This window comes from Gobio gobio (assembly GCF_949357685.1).
Source record: "Gobio gobio genome assembly, chromosome: 25".
NCBI classification, from domain to species: Eukaryota; Metazoa; Chordata; class Actinopteri; order Cypriniformes; family Gobionidae; genus Gobio; species Gobio gobio.
In genome coordinates, this window is record NC_137121.1 from 6,251,904 (window position 1) to 6,275,663 (window position 23,760).

The following is a 23,760-nucleotide window of genomic DNA, read 5'->3' on the forward strand; positions in this document are numbered from 1 at the left end:
TTTTATTTTTTATTTTTACTATTAAATTGTATTAGTCAAAAAGCATGTCAAATTAATTGAAATCCTGAAACATATACAATTTAACAGCAATTTGAATGAAGTTTAACAAAAATGTCCTTATGAAATTATTTTTACCACATTCTGTGTTTTCCGTTTTTGGGTGAAAATTTTTTTTGGAACCTGTGATACTAAATGATGGTGAAAATTCAGATTTGATCACAGGAATAAATTACACATTGAAGTATATTAAATTATTTTAAATTGTAATAATTTTTCACAATATTACTGTATTTTTCATCAAATAAATGCGTGATGAGCATAAGAGACTCTTTCAATAACAATAAAAATAGTAATGTTTCCAAACTTTTGACCGGTACTGTATATATATATATATATATACACAGTCTCAATATGTATAGGAATTCAATAAAATCAAGGCTAAGCTAAAACAAAGCAAGGATTTTTGTACATCAGCTGATGTGACGTCACACGTGGGAGAGCCGAAGGCAGATTCACCGCAGACAAAAGCTCGTCTCAAGGGCGAGGACACTGGGAGAAATGTTAAAAATGCTTTGCAGGCTTGGACACGTTTCATTCATGTGTTTCTCTGTCCAGTGTTTCAGGTTGAGCACAGTGAGACGATACTGTGGTTATGTAAACACAGACCGATTGTGACCAAACTGCACATTTCCCCTTGACTCCATTTCATCTTCTCCTCTGACAGCATTCTGCCTTCGCCATCTCGGCTTTCCCAAGGAAAACTCTGCAGGATTGACATTCAGAGTATAAGTACGCTTACACAAACAAAACACCTGCGTGAAGTGGCGGTTCGTACACACCTTTTGTAGCATGCGAGGAAGAGCACGATCAAAGCCACGCCCCCTAGGACTGACATCACTGACGCGACAATGGAGGAGGCAGAAAGGGGCGGAGCTGCAGGTTCTACATATGCAACGAATAACAGGTCATTTATGTGATTAATATGCCATAGGTTGAGGAGACTGCTGGTTATGGGCGTGGCAGCTGCTCACCTGTGCAGGTGTGACCTCCAGGTGTGTTGAGGCACTGAAGGTGTGGAGGGCAGACGGGCGGATGAGCGGAACATTCATCAATATCTGAAATAACCAATAAAAACACTGTTTTAATAAACGAGGAGGCAGATGAACCAGTCCGTTTCAAATTTTAATTTCATTTAATATTGTCATTAATATTTAGCATATAATCTAATGTATTTAATCAGCCAATTATTAGAAAAAAAAAGCAAACTATAATTAAATATTTCAAATTATAGGAGAGAGATAATAGGAAATTAAATAATGATAAAAAATAAAGTATATTAAATATTATATTAAATGTAAAATAACATTAGAATAAATATTAAATTAAATAAATATTAAATGATATAATATTAAACAATTAATAATAAATATATACATGCATTAAGTATAATTTAATAGTAAATAAATATTAACTACAAACAATGTTTTTATTGGTTATTTCAAATATTGATGAACGTTCCACTCATTTGTTTTGGACATTAGACTAAATTTAATTTAAATTAACATTAGATTCGATTAAATGGTAAATATTAATTACAAAATTACATTAATATTACTGTAAACACTTAGATACACAATAATTGGTCTAACTTCAAACCTTAATTGAGTTTCCTGACATTATCTTACAAAATGTCATGTTACAGTAATAACTTGCAAAGTATGTACATTTTTCTTTTAATTTACTTGATTTTTTATCATTATTTAATGTCATGCAAGTTATTATTGCAATTTTTTTGCAAACTTTAAACTTTTATGAGTGTAAACATAACAGGAGTTTTAATACATTTTAACGGAATCAATGGAATAAAGAAAAAAAGAATAAACACTCTAAGTGTTTACATTAATATTAATGTAATTTTGTAATTCATATTTACCATTTAATCGAATCTAATGTTAATTTAAATTAAATTAAATTAAATTTAGTCTAAATGTCCAAAACAAATGAGTGGAACGTTCATCAATATTTGAAATATCCAAGTTTGTAGTTAATATTTATTTACTATTAAACAGTGTTGTGGGTAACGCGTTAGAGTACTCGAATTACTTTTTTCCTGAAATGTGTAACTTAACGCGTTAGTTTTGTGCGTAAGTAATCAGTAACTTCGTTATTTAAAAAAAAAGTAATCTGTTATTTTAAGGAAAGGAAAATCCCGACTGTAGCCTGCTTTTTGTCAGACAGTAGGCCTAGGTCTACTGTGCCACCTGCGGATGTAGCGGAGCCGAAGCTCTGTGATCGTAAAGTCAATGGCTGTGATACGTCTGTGCCCTGCGCCTGTGTGTGTGTGGTTTTTTTTTTTCAAACTCCCGGCAAGATGGTAGAGAGGACAGCGTTTGGTTTATGGAAGTACGCACATTATTTTCAATTTGTCAACGAAAAAGAAAAGAACATAACGGTAAAATGCACACTCTGTGTTAGGTATGCACGATATTATCGGCACGACATCGGAATCGGCCGATAAACGCTTAAAATATAAAATATCGGCCGATATGAAAAAATTATGCCGATATGATAACATGTTGATATGCACCTGCAATAACTCACGTGTGCAAGGACTTCTATAGCGATAAGATCACGTCAGCCGTGTGGCCATTCTTCAAGTGAAAACAAGCAAATGCATTGCATGTATGGTGATTTATATTGACAGTTTTTTAAATGCTGCCTTGAATTTGTGAATCAACGCAGGATTGCCAGGTTTTCACAACAAAACTAGCCCAAAACAAGCACAATCGCATCTCCCCACTCTATAGTGCACGCAGCAGCCTCTACAGCAGCTGAAGCTCCTCCAGGTCCTAGTGCCCGACCGGTAAAATGTTATATATAGCCTATTTAGTGGGGGCAATGTAAATAAAATTTTATGAAATTGATGATGAAAAATAATCCAAGGAGCTCTAAAATAATTGTAAAAAAAATTTATCTGAAGCTAAATACAGCATCAACTGATCCCATGCCACCCCCACTTCATGTGCACAAACATTAAATCCAAAAATAAAATATTTAGATTACAACTGCATCTGTCTGGGTTGAAAAATTACTGACTTTATTATTGTTATTTTCAGCGCTTTTAATATACTCTTATTATAAAAATAACTTTATTAACATTTATTTATCTTTAACAAGTGTCCTTTTACTAAGGAGACCTCAGAAATCTGAAACCAGAATGAAAAAAAAAACTCAAAATGGTGGTTTCCAAACAAAGGGGAACAAATAAACATATATCGGTATCGATATCGGCATCGGCCAAAATTAGCTGAAAAATATCGGCATATCGGATATCGGCAAAAATCCAATATCGTGCATCCCTACTCTGCATTGGTGAAAAGCTTCTGTCGACCGCCAAAAATTCTACCTCAAATTTAAAAAAACATCTCGCATCCAAACTCCAATCTAGCACTCTGGCTTTTCAGCCTCGGGAGTCTCGTTCTTCCTCCCAGGAGAAATCGACTGTCGGACAAACGTTTCAAAAATCTGCTTCTGCTCCGTTTTAATCACTACTTTGAAGAGTAAATGTAAGAGGACTGTGTTAAAGCAAATTTAGGCTTGTGACTGTGAGTGACACTTAAATAATAATTAGTTCGGCTATTAAGCGATTTGTCATTTGCCTGTGTGGCAGTGAAGGATTTAATTTGGTTTGTTATCATTTTTGTTTGACAGGCAGCTGTTAATTTCTGTTAGATCGTTGGCTGGCTGGTTGTTCATAATTTCTAAATGGATTTAAATCTGCAAGCCTGTTTAAGGTTGTGTTTACAAGTAAGCATACTTGTACTTTGATAACTGCATTATTTAAAGTTAAAGAAAAATCAGGAGTTATCTTGTGGTGCTCATAATATACAGTAGCGAATTTTGATTAATAATATGTTCTGTGATAATAAATAAACAAAACGCCATTTGGAATAGCCTATTGCTGACTGTCTTTCCTGTTATTGTTATCCTGCAGTGTTAATTTAGTCGGATGACTGACGTTAATCACTGTCAGGAGTCACGACTTCTAGGTGCATTTAAAGGGGCCGGGGGCTGTGTCTGTCATGTGTGAGCCGCTGCAAACGGCTTTTAATTTTTGGTAACGCATGAGTACTCTAACGCGTTACTTTTATGAATAGGTAACGCTGTATCATAACTGATTACTTTTAATTGATGGTTACGTTGTAACCTAACTAACTACTTTCCAAAGTAACTATACCCAACACTGCTATTAAAGGGTTAGTTCACCCAAAAATGAAAATTCTGTCATTAATTACTCACCCTCATGTCGTTCGACACCCGTCAGACCTCCGTTCATCTTCAGAACACAAATGAAGATATTTTAGTGTAAAGCTGATGCTGAGAAAGGTTTCAGACAGGCCTCCATTGGCCTACATTTACACTCCCAAGACCCATAAAAGGCACTTAAAACGTCGTTACAAAGTCTATCTCACCACAGTGACTCTACAATAATTTTACGATGCAACGACAATAGTTTTTGTGCGCAAAAAAAATTCAAAAAACACCTTTATCCAACTTGTTCTCGACTTCTGTGTGTGCCTCCACGACGCATGCGCGAGAATATGACGCAGATCCGGCGTTCGGACACATGACCCAGAAGCGATTTGTTTACAAGCAGAGGAAGACGCGCGTGTCTAAGCTGTTGAATCTACATTGATCGTGCTTTAGGTCTCGGCGTAGTGCTCAAAATCGGACTAAAGTGTGCATTTCATGGATTCCCGAACGCTGGCGCTACGTCATATTCTCGCGCATGCGTCGTGGAGGCACACACGGAAGACAAGAACAAGTTGGATAAAGTCGTTATTTTGATTTTTTTTTGCGCACAAAAACTATTGTCGTCGCATCGTAAAATTATTGTAGAGTCACTGTGGTGAGATGGACTTTGTAACGACGTTTTAAGTGCCTTTTATGGGTCTTGGGAGAGGAAATGTACTGAATGCCAATGGAGGCCTGTCTGAAGCCTTTCTCAGCATCAGCTTTACACTAAAATATCTTCATTTGTGTCTGAATATGAACGGAGGTCTTACGGGTGTCGAACGACATGAGGGTGAGTAATTAATGACCGAATTTTCATTTTTGGGTGAACTAACCCTTTAAATAATACTTAATGCATGTATTTATTTAATATTAATTGTTTAATATTTTATAATTAATATTTATTTAATGTAATATTTATTCTAATGTTATTTTACATTTAATATTTAATGCTATATTTTATATTTAATATAGTTTACTTTAGTCTAGTTTAAAGAATGTCCTAACGTCCAAAAGAAAACACATGCGCAGAGACCTTGGCAGGTGGGCGGTTGTGGGCTCCACTTGTGAGTTTCGGGGTCACATGTGATGTGTGCGGCTCCCTGGAGCAGGTATCCAGTAGGACACTGATACATCACAGCAGAGTCACACAGCACAGAGAAACCCAGAGGCAACCGCGGGACCGCCCCACACACCGCGTCTGAAAACGGGACAGAAATATAGGGGGAATATGAATAAAGCACTTGAAATAAAAGGATTACTTTTATTCTCTCGGTCGCTAATACCTGCGTCTGGTTCTCTCCACGCTGAGAGGTTCATGTGGGCGATGCGTGTGCAGGGCAGCAGGTCGTCAGGGCGGAGTGTGTGTGCGAAGGGGTCAAAGGGCACCAGACGGATGTGTGTGTTGTCACAGATGATCCGGGACAGAGATGTATTGCGGAGAGCGTCTCTCTGAGCAGAGCTGAACACGCCTTCATTCTGCCACCAGTACCTTAACCCAAATTAATCATGTACTTCATATAGGGTGACCACCATCAAACAAACCAAATGTGGGACGATTACTAAGTTTGTGCGGGACAATGTGGGACATGTTACCAACACTAAAACATAACCTGAAACTGTTGTATAATCTTAAATCCAACATCACTGAGCCCAAAGGTTGCAGGCATCATGCAGATAACTACTTTTGAAACAGTTCTGACCAAGTGCATCTAAAATCCAACTAAATAAATAATGAAACAAATAAAACAACATTAAATTAGTTAATCTTATATATATATATATATATATATATATATATATAAATAAAAAAATGTTTTGGGGGGGGGTGTAGTTTTTATTTATATATATATATATATATACAGAACTGTGGGGGGGTGTAGTTTTTATTTATATATATATATATATATACAGAACTGTGGGGGGGTGTAGTTTTTATTATATATATATATATATATATACAGAACTGTGGGGGGGTGTAGTTTTTATTTATATATATATATATATATACAGAACTGTGGGGGGGTGTAATTTTTATTTATATATATATATATATATATATATATATATATATATATATATATATATATATATATATATATATATATATATATATATATATATATATATATATATATATATATATATATACATATATACAGAACTGTGGGGGGGTGTAGTTTTTATTTATATATATATATATACATATATACAGAACTGTGGGGGGGTGTAGTTTTTATTTATATATATATATATATATATATACAGAACTGTGGGGGGGTGTAGTTTTTATTTATATATATATATATATATACAGAACTGTGGGGGGGTGTAGTTTTTATTTATATATATATATATATATACAGAACTGTGGGGGGGTGTAGTTTTTATTTATATATATATATATATATACAGAACTGTGGGGGGGTGTAGTTTTTATTTATATATATATATATTTATATATATATATATATATATATATATATATATATATATATATATATATATATATATATATATATATATATATATATATATATATATATATATATATATATATATATATATATATATATATATATAAATAAAAAAATGTTTTGGGGGGGGGTGTAGTTTTTATTTATATATATATATATATATACAGAACTGTGGGGGGGTGTAGTTTTTATTTATATATATATATATATATATATATATACAGAACTGTGGGGGGGTGTAGTTTTTTTTGGGGGGGGTGTAGTTTTTATTTATATATATATATATATATATATATATATATATATATACAGAACTGTGGGGGGTTGTAGTTTTTTTTTGGGGGGGTGTAGTTTTTATTTATATATATATATATATATATATATATATATATATATACAGAACTGTGGGGGGGTGTAGTTTTTATATATATATATATATATATATATATATACAGAACTGTGGGGGGGGTGTAGTTTTTATTTATATATATATATATATATATACAGAACTGTGGGGGGGGTGTAGTTTTTATTTATATATATATATATATATATATATACAGAACTGTGGGGGGTGTAGTTTTTATTTATATATATATATATATATACAGAACTGTGGGGGGTGTAGTTTTTATTTATATATATATATATATATACAGAACTGTGGGGGGGTGTAGTTTTTATTTATATATATATATATATATATATATATATATATACAGAACTGTGGGGGGTGTAGTTTTTATTTATATATATATATATATATACAGAACTGTGGGGGGTGTAGTTTTTATTTATATATATATATATATATACAGAACTGTGGGGGGGTGTAGTTTTTTTTTGGGGGGGTGTAGTTTTTATTTATATATATATATATATATACAGAACTGTGGGGGGTGTAGTTTTTATTTATATATATATATATATATACAGAACTGTGGGGGGGTGTAGTTTTTATTTATATATATATATATATATATATATATATATATATATATATATATATATATATATATATATATATATATAATATATTTTTTTTTTTTTTTTTTTTTTTTTTTTTAAAGGGAACACATGGAACGAATCACTGCTCCACATTTTGATTGACAGCCGTCACAACCTACTAGTGACCGTGTTTACTCCTTTCTTTTCAACCATTGGATATGGTTTAAAAAACGGCTTTTGTATTTGTGTAAGGCGGGATGTTACTTCTGACGAAGCGCTGTTAAATATAGGTGAAAAACGGTGCCGCAAAAATAATAAATAAAATGCTTTCTTAAAAAGGCAAAAGAACGCATTCATGTTTTCTCAATATGATCATTAAAAATCAACAGACGGGTGAAAATGCGGGACATTTTCTCAATATGCGACATGCGGGACAAGGGGTGAAAATGCTGTGCGGGACAACGCAAAGCGGGACAGGTGGTCACCCTAACTTCATATCATGCCAGACTGAACGTTTAAATACACAAGAGTACCTGTCCCCGTCTCGGAGCGCTGTGAACTGTTTGGCGATCAGGCAGGCCAGCAGCGGCCCCACACGGCCCCCAGGCAGAGCGGGCTCTGAGATGGCCCCCACCCACACGTCTATGTTCTTCGCTGTTCCATACAGATGCAGAAGCTTCCTGGCCAGAACTACATTACCCAGAATCCCCGCTAAATCAGACTCATTCGCCGGGGCAGAGAGGCCGCAGAGTTCTCGCCATGCACTGTAACCTGTGGAGAGAATTAAATAACTGCAAGTCTAGCACAGCATCCTCTGTAATTTCCTCATCTGGAAATTAGTCAATTATAAGGAAATAAAATCAGCAAACTGTTATTAAATAGTTCAAATTATAGTGATAAGTAAATGTACATACCTTCTTATGTCATGAAAAAATCATTTTAAAAAGATTTTGTTGTTCAGAAAATGTAAATATTTCCCCCTGATTTTTTATAATTAATAGACTACTGTGTTAGATACACAATAATTGGTCTTACTTCAAACCTTAATTGAGTTTCCTGACATTATCTTACAAAATGTCATGTTGCAGTAATAACTTGCATGACATAAAGTATGTACATTTTTCTTTTAATTTACTTGATTTTTTATCATTATTTAATGTCATGCAAGTTATTATTGCAATTTTTTTGCAAACTTTATAGTTTTATGAGTGTAAACATAACAGGAGTTTTAATACATTTTAACATAATCAATGGAATAAAGAAAAAAAAGAAGAAAGTGTTTACATTAATATTAATGTAATTTTGTAATTAATATTTACCATTTAATCGAATCTAATGTTAATTTAAATTAAATTTAGTCTAAATGTCCAAAACAAATGAGTGGAATGTCCATCAATATTTGAAATAACCAATAAAAACATTGTTTGTAGTTAATATTTATTTACTATTAAATTATACTTAATGCATTTATATATTTAACGTTAATTGTTTAATATTTTATCATTAATATTTATTTAATTTAATATTTATTCTAATGTTATGTTACATTTAATATTTAATAATATTTAATTTAGTTTAGCTTAGTCTAGTTTAAAGAATGTCCTAACGTCCAAAACAAATGAGTGGATCATTCATCAATATTTGATATAACCAATAAAAAAATTTGAATTAGTCAATTTCTATATTTAATTAAATTTTAATATGTAACAAAGTGTTTAATATTTTATCATTAATATTTACGTTTTAAATTAATATAATGTTATTTATCAGAAAAATTGTATTTATCAAAAAAGTTATGTTCAGAAAATGTAAATATTTTCCCCCTGATTTTTTATAATTAATAGACTACTGTGTTTTTTAGATAAGTACTGCTATTTTGTAAAGTTTTAAGCCACATACTAATAAAAATAGACCATTTTGCCCAATAATTCTGTATTTCTGTATATAAAATGACTTGTTTTCCTTTTCTTATAGAGTTTTTTGCATTTCAGACCTGAAACAAACTAACACTAACAAAACGACCACTTTATATATCACAAATAATTCTGTGTTATGCTTAGTAGAGTGTTGCATCACTTTCTTCCAAGGCATCCGAATCAATAGCAAGCATTAGTCGAGTCTCCTGTGTGCTAAATCCCTCACTTGTGAGGTTCTAGTTCTGTTGGGATGCTCCCTTAGAAGGCAGCTGCCTATGTAGGGAGAAGACGGTGAGGCAGCTCCCTATGGTGATCTAATGATAGGCTGGCACCTTGTAAGCCATGATCTCGTCCCCTCTGCAGGTTTAACGCCGCTAGGTCGAGTGGCAGCCCTCCCTGAGCCTGGAAAAGCCTCTCAGTCAGTTCCTCCACCATCATCTGATCTGCTGTCTGCAGTTTGGCTGGGGACAAGAGCAAACCCCGCAGCACAGGATCGATGCCTCCTACACACACAAATGATCATTATCCATCATAACCTGATGCACATTACATTACATTACATTAGCATGCAATCATGAATATTAAGGCTACAGGCTCTGGTCAATTCTGGCCTATTTTGCTTCCATAACAATGTCTTTTTTCAGACTAGTGGAAGGAAAACATCGAAAACACACATTTAAAGGTGCAGTAAGGGATTTCTGAAAAACGCTGTTGAAAGTGGATGCGACCGAGCAGCACAACAGAGTAGACGTGTAGCCAATCAGCAGAAGGGGGCGTGTTCACCCATGATGGGGGAGAAGAGAGTGAGCCAATCAGCAGTAGGGGGTGTGTCCACTCATGATGGGGAGGAGAGAGTGCGAACCAATCAGCAGTAGGGGGTGTGTCCACTCATGATGGGGAGGAGAGAGTGAGCCAATCAGCAGAAAGGGGTGTGTCCACTCATGATGGGGAGAGTGAGCCAATCAGCAGTAGGGGGCGTGTCCACCCATGATGGGGGAGAAGAGAGTGAGCCAATCAGCAGAAGGGGGCGTGTTCACCCATGATGGGGGAGAAGAGAGTGAGCCAATCAGCAGTAGGGGGCGTGTTCACCCATGATGGGGGAGAAGAGAGTGAGCCAATCAGCAGTAGGGGGTGTGTCCACTCATGATGGGGAGGAGAGAGTGCGAACCAATCAGCAGTAGGGGGTGTGTCCACTCATGATGGGGAGGAGAGAGTGAGCCAATCAGCAGAAAGGGGTGTGTCCACTCATGATGGGGAGAGTGAGCCAATCAGCAGTAGGGGGCGTGTCCACCCATGATGGGGAGGAGAGAGTGAGCCAATCAGCAGAAAGGGGTGTGTCCACTCATGATGGGGAGAGTGAGCCAATCAGCAGTAGGGGGCGTGTCCACCCATGATGGGGAGGAGAGAGTGAGCCAATCAGCAGTAGGGGGCGTGTCCACCCATGATGGGGAGGAGAGAGTGAGCCAATCAGCAGTAGGGGTGTGTCCACTCATGATGGGGAGGAGAGAATGTGAACCAATCAGCAGAAAGGGGTGTGTCCACTCATGATGGGGAGAGTGAGCCAATCAGCAGTAGGGGGCGTGTCCACCCATGATGGGGAGGAGAGAGTGAGCCAATCAGCAGTAGGGGTGTGTCCACCCATGATGGGGAGGAGAGAGTGAGCCAATCAGCAGTAGGGGTGTGTCCACCCATGATGGGGAGGAGAGAGTGTGAACCAATCAGCAGTAGGGGGCGTGTCCACCCATGATGGGGAGGAGAGAGTGAGCCAATCAGCAGTAGGGAGCGTGTCCAGTGATGGGGGAGTCGAGAAAGTAATCCAATCAGCAGTAGGAGGCGTGTCCAATCATGTTGGAGAAGGAGAGTTGATATGCTGTTGTTGTAATATTAGCTCTAGAAACAGGACAGTTTTGAGTGTCCCTGTTTGTCTGGAGCTGCTGGAGACTAACAAACCCGTTTGTATATACTCTTGAGTATGGTTTCCTTGTTGTTCAATAATCATCTTCAATTTATTTTTTGGAAAGCATAATTTTGCTGTGCTTCAGCCATGATAAAGATACATCCGCTCTTGCATTGCGTGTTTGTGCATTTTGAGGGTGGAGCAATGAAGTGTGTTTGTTTGGGTTTATTTCAAATACTAACAGTGTATTTCAGAAACTGCTTACTGCACCTTTAAGTGTTTATTATTTTCTAGTGTCTTTAGATTTAATTTACAATACATATCTGTAAAGGCTGTGAGTTTTTTTTCTCTTTTTTTCTCTGAGTTTTGCATTTTGAACCTAGCTTTATACAATGTTTGGATTTCTGTTCTGGAAATTGATGCAAATTAGTGCATATTTAATTAATGCATCAGTTGCATATTTCAACATAACATTTAAGAGAACTTGTACAAAACAATTGTCTTAATGTACTGTGATTACATTGGGAAATGTGGTGATATCTGTTAGTTAAGCGTGTGTGTGAAACGAACCCTCTTGCACCATCCTCCAGGATGCAAACAAAGAGTGGTGTAACGGCAAAGCCGGGTGTTCAGGGCTCAACCGGTAATCAGGTCCGAGGCGGTTCACAACCGGGTGCACAGTCACGTGTGCAAACCGAAAGGCAGCGGTGGAGAAAATGTTGGAGATGCTGGGGTCAGCGGCGGGGTCGTAACCTTTGTACGAGGGCATGAGGACCAGGTTAGCACTGCGGCCCAGGACACGGGGCAAGTAGTGATCCCATGTCAAGATCTTCCAGACAAGATTCAGCAAGTCAGATGCATGCATAAATGAAGTAAACCTTTTTTTTTTGTCATTTTATAAAAGGACATCTTACCTGGTGGATGGCGCCCAGTATTTTCCTGGCCTCCTGGTACAGCGTGTCCGGGCTCCAGTGAGGATTGAGCTTGTGAAGCTCCTCAGCCAATCGGTTGTGTTCTCTCAGAAAGAGCGTGTGCAGAGCGATCATACCCAAGTGCTCATTGGCCCGAGAGTCACCTGAGACACGCCCACAAAAACAGCACATCAACTGGCCAGTTTAAATCAGAGAGCATTAGGGTGAAGAACTAGCTGGGGCATTTTTGAATTAAAAAAGACACAAATATTGAAATATTGTTTTAGCTGTAATACCCTTAAAGTCAGCATTAAATAAAAACTGAGCAATTAAATTAAATAAATAAATACATTAAAAAATCATTAAAATAGAAAAAGAAACCAAAAAATAAATAAATAAATAAATATATACACTCACCTAAAGGATTATTAGGAACACCTGTTTAATTTCTCATTAATGCAATTATCTAATCAACCAATCACATGGCAGTTGCTTCAATGCATTTAGGGGTGTGGTCCTGGTCAAGACAATCTCCTGAACTCCAAACTGAATGTCAGAATGGGAAAGAAAGGAGATTTAAGCAATTTTGAGCGTGGCATGGTTGTTGGTGCCAGTCTGAGTATTTCACAATCTGCTCAGTTACTGGGATTTTCACACACAACCATTTCTAGGGTTTACAAAGAATGGTGTGAAAAGGGAAAAACATCCAGTATGCGGCAGTCCTGTGGGCGAAAATGCCTTGTTGATGCTCGAGGTCAGAGGAGAATGTGCCGACTGACTCAAGCTGATAGAAGAGCAACTTTGACTGAAATAACCACTCGTTACAACCGAGGTCTGCAGCAAAGCATTTGTGAAGCCACAACACACACAACCTTGAGGCGGATGGGCTACAACAGCAGAAGACCCCACCGGGTACCACTCATCTCCACTACAAATAGGAAAAAGAGGCGACAATTTGCACAAGCTCACCAAAATTGGACAGTTGAAGACTGGAAAAATGTTGCCTGGTCTGATGAGTCTTGATTTCTGTTGAGACATTCAGATGGTAGAGTTAGAATTTGGCGTAAACAGAATTTGAACATGGATCCATCATGCCTTGTTACCACTGTGCAGGCTGGTGGTGGTGGTGTAATGGTGTGGGGGATGTTTTCTTGGCACACTTTAGGCCCCTTAGTGCCAATTGGGCATCGTTTAAATGCCACGGCCTACCTGAGCATTGTTTCTGACCATGTCCATCCCTTTATGACCACCATGTCCCCATCCTCTGATGGCTACTTCCAGCAGGATAATGCTCCATGTCACAAAGCTCCAATCATTTCAAATTGGTTTCTTGAACATGACAATGAGTTCACTGGACTAAAATGGCCTCCACAGTCACCAGATCTCAACCCAATAGAGCATCTTTGGGATGTGGTGGAACGGGAGCTTCATGCCCTGGATGTGCATCCCACAAATCTCCATCATCTGCAAAATGCTCTCCTATCAATATGGGCCAACATTTCTAAAGAATGCTTTCAGCACCTTGTTGAATCAATGCCAGGTAGAATTAAGGCAGTTCTGAAGGCGAAAGGGGGTCAAACACAGTATTAGTATGTGTTCCTAATAATCCTTAAGGTGAGTTATATAAAATAATTGTTGCTCTGGGATTGTTTTATTTAATATTAATGGCAACAACCTGCTTGGAAACAGAACGATCTATTCCCTATGGATATGTTGAGCCTTTCCGCTGTCTCTGGTAGCAGGATGGGGTTGATCCGCTCTCGTGGGCCGCAGGGATCCAGGTGAGGTTGTGTGCGGGGCAGGTAGGGCATGAAGCCGAGCCCTTGGTCTGAGTGGAACTGATTGATGGCGAGCAGGCCGAGAGGGGATGAGAGGTTCCTCAGGACACCAGCGAGCGCATCCGAGCTCCCGTAAACCATGCTGGCGTCCACGAATGCCGTGATGGCATTCAGCTGCTCCCGGTGACCTCGTGGAACTGAGCCGCCCGTACAGCTGGGAGCAGAGCGGAAAAACGGCATGCAGGTCTGAGTACCCGTGCGAGGGTCGGAGAGGGGGATCTGAACGTGAAGAAAAAGAGATTGGTGTTCAGAGCGTGTACAGTCTAGCATCTGTGTTCAGGGTGTACGTTAGGGCTGTATGAATAATCGAAAAATAATCAAAACCGACATTCAGAACCTCTAACCGATGTATTTTTCCCATGTCGGTTATTTCGGTTTTCACTTGACTCCGCCCCGTCAGTTACATTGAGTGCAATTTGCAGGCACACAGAGATGCAGGAGCAGTTATCTGTGTTTATAGATGCCCAGAATCACTATAATAACTGCATGTTTTACACAGTTTATACAGTAAGTTAATTGCCGTTCTTTTAGCCTAAACGCTCACACATGGCGCGCGCAAGCCCCGAAGTCAGATCACTTTCGTTCACATAAAGTTTGTCAAGTAAATGCGTTTAAAGGCTTGCCAGGTTGAACATTTAAAGTGATTTTGTATGTGTTTTAAGCCCTGCCAGTTTGAACAGTAAAGTGGTTTTCGACCATCAGATGTGTGTTATGTTGAACTAATGCCTGATATATTGTGACACACGAACACTCAGACAGAAGCTCGCACATCACGTGAAGATCGCGCAGAGAGCAGCGCAGAAACGCAGTGTCAATTCTGTCCTGTGATTAAAGTAGTAAAGTCACTAAAGTAGCTCAGAAACTCAACCGTTATAGGCATATATTTTAATACCTTTTGAAGTACAAACCACAGCTTCATAATGAATAGAGACGGTATGAGTAATTCACACACACAATCACTCTCTCATTAATGCATTCAAATAAATGTAATGTAGGCCTACTGCGCTAATATATCTGTATCTGATGTACAACAAGCAGTAATCTGCCCATATACATCAATAACTGCTGAACCGTTTCCTTCAAGTGTTTTAAAATCACAAAGAAATGCACTTTTACATTAGAAAAAAAAATTCCACCTTTAATAGTAGAAAATATTTACAGTACTTACTCAACCTTATGAGGGCAAAAAAAGCACACACACAAAAAAACCCCAGCAAAATAATCGTTCATTAATCGTAATCTAGGTAAAATGTTCATTTAATCAAGGTTTTTTTATTTTATTTTTGGTCAAATCGTTACAGCCCTAGTGTACGCACACACCTGTATTGGGAAGCACGGCGTGTCCCTGCTGCAGGTGCGTGTGCAGTCGGCTCCGGTCTTAAAGGCCGCAGTGCTGGGACTCTGAGGGGTCAAAGTCAGGTCATGATCGATCCACTGACCCCACTCCACCAGCAGATGAGACAGAGACGTGTCCAGAGAGATGTTCTCATTATGAGTGTACAAAACCTCCTGCGAAACACTGCGGACCTGCAAAGAGAGAGCAACTGGAAGACTTCTGCTCAATACCATTATTTGGTCTTATTTTCATCTTTAGTCAAGCTTACACTCTTAAAAATAAAGGTTCTATAGCGACATCTATGGTTACATTAAGAGCCTTTAACATTTCATTCCGAAAAACGTATTCATAGTGAAAAAGGTTCTTTAGATTTATTTAAAAAAAATCTTCAAACTAAGAAAAAAATGGTTCTTTTATGAATGTTCACTGAAAGGTTCTCTGTGGAGCCAAAAAATGGTTCTTCTATGACATCACTGTGAAAAAAATATAACTATTGAAAAAAATATTAATGCAAATATTAGATTAAATAAGTTAAAGTTGAAGGAAATCTAAAACTGAAAACAAAAACTATAAAAGCACATGAAAATATAAAAAGAAAAGCTAATTCAAAACATTAAAAATCTATAAATATTACAAAAATAATAAATAATACTGTACAAATAAATAATACTGGAAGACTCAACTTTATGAAAACATAATTTATACAATTATGAGTGTACAAAACCTCCTGCGACACACCTGCAAAGAGAGAGCAACTGGAAGACTCAACTTCTGCTCAATATCATTATTGGCTCTTCTGGACTAATTTTCATCTTTAGTCAAGCTTACGCTCTTAAAAATAAAGGTTCTATAGCGACATCTATGGTTACATTAAGAGCCTTTAACATTTAATTCCGAAAAAACGTATTCATAGTGAAAAAGTTTCTTTAGATTTATTAAACAAAAAATCTTCAAACTAAGAAAAAAATGGTTGTGGACAATGTTTACAAGCGGTTTTATTCACGTCTTTCCGCGGTTGAAACACTGATTGAGCGATTACACGACCTATGATACGTTTCAGTAAGTTGTAGTGTATCCTAAACGTACCTTAAATGGTCATGAAACCCTAAACCAAATTTTCTGAGATTTGTAGAGAAGTATGTGTGTTGAACATCATGGAAGACAATGTTACCATCTGTTAGTTTTGAATGTGGGAGAAAACTAGTTCATTTTAAACCTTTTTGCCCTATTTTCAACTTAAATTCGTCTCCATGTCAATGTTATAGGATGTGACGTTTTCTCGTACTATAGTACGGCGATTGCTCATCGGTGTCTCATAATTATTCATGAGACTGCATGTCCTATGAGAAGATGCGTTGCTTAATTCATGACCGCACGCGTTGATGGGCATTTTCCTCTGACTGGCGCTTCAAACAGTCAAAAACGAGTGTTTTTTCCGCTCTGTATGAGTTTCTGCGTTGCATACGTTCTCTTCAATAGATCCTGAGTCTTCACACAAACGCGATTCATCCACACTGTGAGTGTAACCGCGGTTTCAGGCCATTTAACCGACCAAACTGCATATAAAAACTCCTCAAAATAAGCCTCAAAAGTTCATATATATTTCTGATGCAGAGAACAAATTGCGAATGGCTGCGCATTTAATTATCCATTGAATTATAGCTGTCACAGGATGTATGTGTATTTGTGCAACGGTGAGCTTACAAATCCATGTGTATATCGCGTGTAACTTAATGGTCATTAGCAGCGTGCATTTGTGGGAAGCTTGGATGCTTTTAATGAGAGCGAAATAAAATGGTCTGAATCAGAAGCCGTTGATGTGCTGTCAGTCTCCCCTCGTCCCCCTCCACTCCGCCGCTAAACCACGCCCACTTTTATAGCACTTTTCAAAACTGTGGTGAGAACTGACGGCTGCTGAAACATTGGGTTTCATGACCATTTAAGATATTAATTCATGTTTATTCTTTAGGAAGAGATGATCGTGCTCACAAGCATGTCAAGCTGACACACCTATACAGTGATCAGGCACGTCACATTAAAGAGCATCAAACCGCATTTATCATTTGAATTTCGTAAGAAATGGACTGAATACTTAAAGGGGTGGTTCCGTGGTTTTTTTCTAGGCTTGGTTGTGTTTATGGGGCGCAGTATAACATGTCTTAATACTTATTTTTTTTTTAAAACAACGTATTTTTCTTCTATTTGACCTTTATTCCACACCGCTGTCTCCACTGTCCTTTGAACGGCTGGTTTGCTTCCTGCTTCTGTGAAGCCCATCCCTCTCCGAAAAAAACGCAATGGTCTTAGATTGGTTGGCCAAATGTAGTTTGTAGTTCTGCAGCAGCTCTTTCTCTTCCGTAATGACGGCGACGTGGCTCCGCCCACTTTGTTGCGTGTTCATGTTAATAGCAGGTGTTTATGATGTCAAGAAGCTTGTTGTAGTCCAAACCGGCCGTTTTTGTAGGCAATAATACTGCCATAACTTTAAAAGACAATATCTCCGTTTGCATTGAACTTTCAGCTCTGTAACTTTGCAGATACTGTTTATGCTCAAGCAGCAACATTACACACTAACTCAGGGTTTTTCCTGCATTGAACATTTTTTGGCGGCCGCCAAAACGTTTTTTTGTCCCGCCAAAGCCTAATTTGATGAGTTATTGTGATTTATGAGTGATGTAGAATAGATGCTGCGCTTGTGACTGAGTGACAGAGAGAACGACCAGAGCTCCTCCCCCGTGCGCACTCTCTGGGTCTTCAAAATAATCAGTGTTAGCTCTCTCTCATATTTCACATATTAATCCAAATCAAAAGGTCGGAAGACCGAAACCATGCTGCACGTGGCACATTCGGACAATTTTTTCCTAGAATTACCGCTGGGTGTGAATTGCGCTCAAAAAAGGTTGACTCTTCTATGACCAGCGGACATAAAGCATACTTTCAATAAACGGGAAGCAAATTATATTCAGTTATGAAGTGTTTTCGGTGTGTTGACATCTTTCGCGATGTTCTAACTTCTAACAGACAGGATTCGCACACAACGCGTCTGCTAATGTCCGATTCGGGACCTAATGACTCCTTTGAACCGAATCATTTTAACGACTGGTTAGAACAACTGATCTGTCCCACACTGAACTCACGAATCAGTTTATTAATTTACTAAGAACGCATCTGAAGTGAGGACACAAGTGTGCTCACCCAATTTAGCAAGAGGGGATAGTAAGAATTATTTTTAATTATCAACAGTATGTGTAGTAAAATAAATAGCCTACAATCATTTAGTTTAGACTGGAGTGAGATGAAACCAGAACAAAGTTGTTATTAGCTAGCTGATAATTTTTTCTTACATTGCATATGGCAGAAAATTAGGCTATTTGTTAATTTTTAATGCTACTTTTTAATATTGTTATGATTATATACCAAAACAATTATCTTTAAATAGTGTAAAAAACGAGGAACAAAAGAAACAAACGTCGATGTAAGAGATCATACATAATACGAGATATCAAAATAAGATGATCAAAATTACTAGCATTTTTTAAATGTATTGTCAGTATTGCGCTCGCAGATCACGTGGGTAGGGTGTGTGTGTGTGTGTGTGTCAACCACCACCAAAGACCATTTTTGACCCAGGAAAAACCCTGTAACTAAAGTTAAAAAAGTGAAATCGCATGCAACCACCCCTTTAATATGTTCATGTGGGAACTAGGATTGAAGTGTTCTGCACATAAAACAAGCCGACTATGAACTGTTAAAGATTGCATTCGGAACCGTTCGGAAACCGCACCGAAAACCCTGTACCAAAACGGTTGGGTACGAATACGTGTACCGTTACACCCCTAGTGATTAATAATTCTTTGAGGACTTCCACATGAGTTTTCGGACAGTCTTACAGGTGGTAGTGTGTAGTTATGGTAGGTGTGCTGCGGGTTCCAGCCCCTCGGGGCCCCTCGAGGGTCCTCGTACTCCGGCGAGAGCCAGCGGGCGTAAGGGGTGTTTGCTGCCCCCCATTGAGGGTTTGCTCTGCAAAGTCAAAATGTTTTCTGAGCTCAATGAAACTGAATAACAAATGATATATTTTGATATTGTGTGTATCAAACATCCCATACGACCCTTCATGTGTGTGTGTGTGTGTGTGTGTGTGTCAGGGTTCCCACTCTTTCATAAACACCAGATTCAAGGACTTTTTAAAGCACCTTTTATTTTAAATCAAGCACAATAAATACGATAAAGGTGGGTGTGTTACTGCCAATATATCAAATACCTACTGTACCTGTGTCTATCATTAATGCAGTAACGCTAAGGCATATACTGACAACTAAAATACAATTTCCAATGAGGAAAATGTTGTAATTTTACAAAATCCAATGAGGAAAGAGTCTGGTGTAAAAGATGCAGTTTGCAGCTCTTATTCCTGCATTTAACATTTATTTCACACTAGTTTTAGTTTTCTTTTTTATAAATCATTACTTAATTAAAACATCAAAATATAGAGATAATATTGTATACATGAATTTTCCAATTAAATGAAAAGATATCGACAAGTTAACTGTTAGGCATTAAAAATGTGCAAAATAATTTATCAAATCAACTGTACATGTACCTTTTTAAAAATCAATTTGAAGGCTTTTAAGACCTGCACATATATGTTAAACGCTGGCGCTACGTCATATTCTCGCGCATGCGTCGTGGAGGCACACACGGAAGACAAGAACAAGTTGGATAAAGGTGTTATTTTGATTTTTTTTTGCGCACAAAAACTATTGTCGTCGCATCGTAAAATTATTGTAGAGTCACTGTGGTGAGATGGACTTTGTAACGACGTTTTAAGTGCCTTTCATGGATCTTGGGAGTGTAAATGTACTGAATGCCAATGGAGGCCTATCTGAAGCCTTTCTCAGCATCAGCTTTACACTAAAATATCTTCATTTGTGTCTGAAGATGAACGGAGGTCTTACGGGTGTCGAACGACATGAGGGTGAGTAATTAATGACAGAATTTTCATTTTTGGGTGAACTAACCCTTTAAACATATATAATCGCTGTCGCTATAACGGCCCATTTCAAATGTTTACGTGCTTTTCTTTTTCTTTTTCGAGCGGTGATGAAATATTGCTCTTGTAAATACTTGCAAGCATTTCAGTAATGAAAGTCTAGATCTTTGAAATGCATCCAAATTACAGCAAAGCGCAACCGTACGGTGGCCTGCAGTGGTCAAAAAGGATATAAACAGTGAATTTTGAAGTGATCTCATCTTGAAAACTCAGAGATGTGGATTGGGACGGCAATGAAATGACCACACGTCCTTGGTGTTTATCTAAAAACAGTAGGTCATTCGGCCGGGGATTTTTATGCGGGTGGTGGGAGAAAAACACTGACATTCTGGATTCTGGCCGCAATAAAATCTCCAACTAGCCCCTGTCAAGGATGAAAATACCTTTTGACCCCACGAGAAACAATTACCAACCGAAAAGGGCTTTTGACAGTAGATGACGCTTATGGAACAGCAGAAATATATTGAAAGAGCTTCCTCCGTAATGCTGTTTTGTTCTGGCTTTGGCAGCGCATGAAGGCCAATTTTTGTAGTAGCACCATGCTACTCTAACAAAATGCCGTTCATGCTTAAAGGTGGGGTAGGTAAGTAGGATCTAAAACACTTTTGTCCAAATTTGTTTAAACTGTCCTTATATGTCAATACATAATTAAAATTTAAGTACTCTGAAAAAGAGAGTATAAAAATCGAGTGACTCTAGACTTTTTAATCTGCAATAAATACCGCTCATTATTTTCGTTCGGGCCGAATCAAGTGATTGGCTCGGGCGACTGTCACTCTCTCTCGCTACCATGGCTACCGCCGCTTTTGCTCCAGGATCCGCCCACATGCGCCCCAGTGTTGCCAAGTCGGGCTACTTCAAACACTGTTGCCGCGGCTGTTTTTCATGTCCGCTGGTTGAAGCGACCCCAATTATGTGATGTTTTGCCCCGGGATTTGCGAATTTTAGCAGGCAGCCCTACCATAAAGACACATATTTTACCCCCCAAATGCGATTTTTACCGGAGAAACACGATTGGGCTTGTTTTGGGCTAGTTTTGAGTAGCAATTGGGCGGATTTTGTTGTGAAAACCTGGCAACCCTGGCGCACCCGTTTGAGTTCAAGAGGCTGTATTTCTGCTGGACAGGTCATCTTTCATTTTGATTAGACATTTTTGTGGTTTATGTTTTCATGAAGCATGTCTCACTAGCACACGTAGCTGCCTAATATAGCTAACATAACATTACTTAGCATAAAGTTACAATGTTATACACCTAGCGAGCCATTAGTAGAGATGATAAATACTCAATATGCTTAGCTCAAGTTGATCGCTGTCGCGTTGAATTTCGCAAAATGTAACTTTAGATAACAAAATGCATGTGTAAAAGCTAGTACACCGCATCCAGGAACTTTTTTAGAACTAAGTTAGCTTTAGCTACTACCCTCTGTCTAAACTCTTTTACCATGTTCACCGGGAACTTGACCTGCACGTTTATTTCGGCCCTTGGTTTGTTTTTATATACTCTACCAATGTTTTTATCTTGTATCTGTGTGTGTCGTAGACACTGTGTTGTGTGTGTGTTTTGAACTTTACCAGTATCGTTATTCTAGCTTGAGAGTGAGTACTAAAAGACATCTTATTTGTTTATATTCATAATGATGAAGTTAGATTTTTTATTACATGTGATTATGACATGATGTCACTACATGCTCCTTCTTCTCCGCTAGTCTCAGGTAAATAATGCGTCTTTCAGCTGATCGTGGTCGGCGTGGCGCGTTCATGTGTTTTGGGGGCGTGGCTTTGGAAAGAGCCCAGAAGGGAGAAGGTGGAGTGAATGGAAATAATGAGCTGTCTTTAAAACAGTCGTGAGAGGTCTACAGACACTCAATTTTCATACTTTCTTTTTCAGAGTACCTACATTTTAATTATGTATTGATATATAAAGAAAGTTTAAACAAATTTGGAAAAAAACGTTTTTTAACCAAATCCTACCTACCCTACCTTTAATTCAAGCACTTTCAAGGACCTATGTTTGTTTTCAAGTACTTTCCAGGCCTTGAAGCCACATGTCTGAAAATCAAGAACTTTCAAGAAGCGTGGGAACCCTGGTGTGTGTGTGTGCACCTGTTGTTGCAGTGTCCTGTGATGGTACGGTATCGTTTGGACAGACAGTTCGATTTACACACGGGTCTCTGCGTCTCAGTTGAGCAGCCTGTAGCCTGCAGTATGGTCTCCATGTCCTCTGCACTCAACAGCTCTAAAATGCACACAACACATGTTGAGCCTTCAAGATCATACGTTTATGTCCCGTATGACACAAATGTGTGTGTACCGGTGAGGTCGGGTTTGTCCATGGAGTGTGTGTACACCATCTCTCTTATCAGCTCTACCGTGTTGTCGAGAAACTCAGCGGATCTGATGTGGGTTCTGGTTTTCGGGCCAGTTTGCTTGAACAAGGCCAACAGGTCACTGGGTCGGACAGAACCGTCTGATACAGACGCCTTCACTCTGACAGAAATGAGAGAATAGAAACGACACTCTTACTGCATGATAACGTGTTATGTTTCCATATACTCCAATCGTATGAGCTATGACGTCTCACCTCTCATTGGTGTGAGCGTATGCAGCATCTGTCAGCTCTCTGGCTCTGCGTAAAGCTTCCTGAATGAAACTAGTTCCCAAATACACTGGAAAAACCATTCAAACGTCTTATTGTGAACTTTATATGTACTTGTCAGGCTTGTGTATGCAGTTGGCAAACACAAAGGAAGCACGAAGCTACAAACTTACATTTTTTACACAGAAAAACACTAGCTAGACATATAAAGTATAATTCAGTACCTGATGCATTCTGGGAAGGAAAGTGAGATGTGGATGAAAGCGGCAGACACAATATCACAAATACAGATTTTATCATGCACGAGAAAGATTCCTGCAATAAGAAAAATATATATTTTTTTATATTATGTGTACATACACGCACGCTATAATTATTATACATTTTGTACAGTTGTTGATTGTTTTTTTCCATGTGTAATAATTATAGTATATATTATTATTTTGTATAATTGTTGCATTTGTGTAATAATTATAGTTTTTATATAATTAATATAA

General features: G+C 37.9%; 1 protein-coding gene across 1 annotated transcript; it reads right to left on the bottom strand.

The window, feature by feature from the left end:
• Positions 1-705: 705 nt before the first annotated feature.
• epx (eosinophil peroxidase) lies at positions 706-23,346 on the bottom strand (the record flags this gene model as incomplete). Its single annotated transcript, XM_079809547.1, has 15 exons — positions 706-763; positions 840-942; positions 1,032-1,115; positions 5,330-5,494; positions 5,580-5,785; positions 8,252-8,489; positions 9,967-10,137; positions 12,102-12,360; positions 12,446-12,606; positions 14,118-14,499; positions 15,601-15,807; positions 19,507-19,636; positions 22,771-22,903; positions 22,979-23,154; positions 23,249-23,346. The coding sequence occupies 15 exons, from the start codon at positions 23,344-23,346 to the stop codon at positions 706-708; spliced, it is 2,571 nt and encodes an 856-aa protein (XP_079665673.1).
• Between the last annotated feature and the right edge of the window lie 414 nt (positions 23,347-23,760).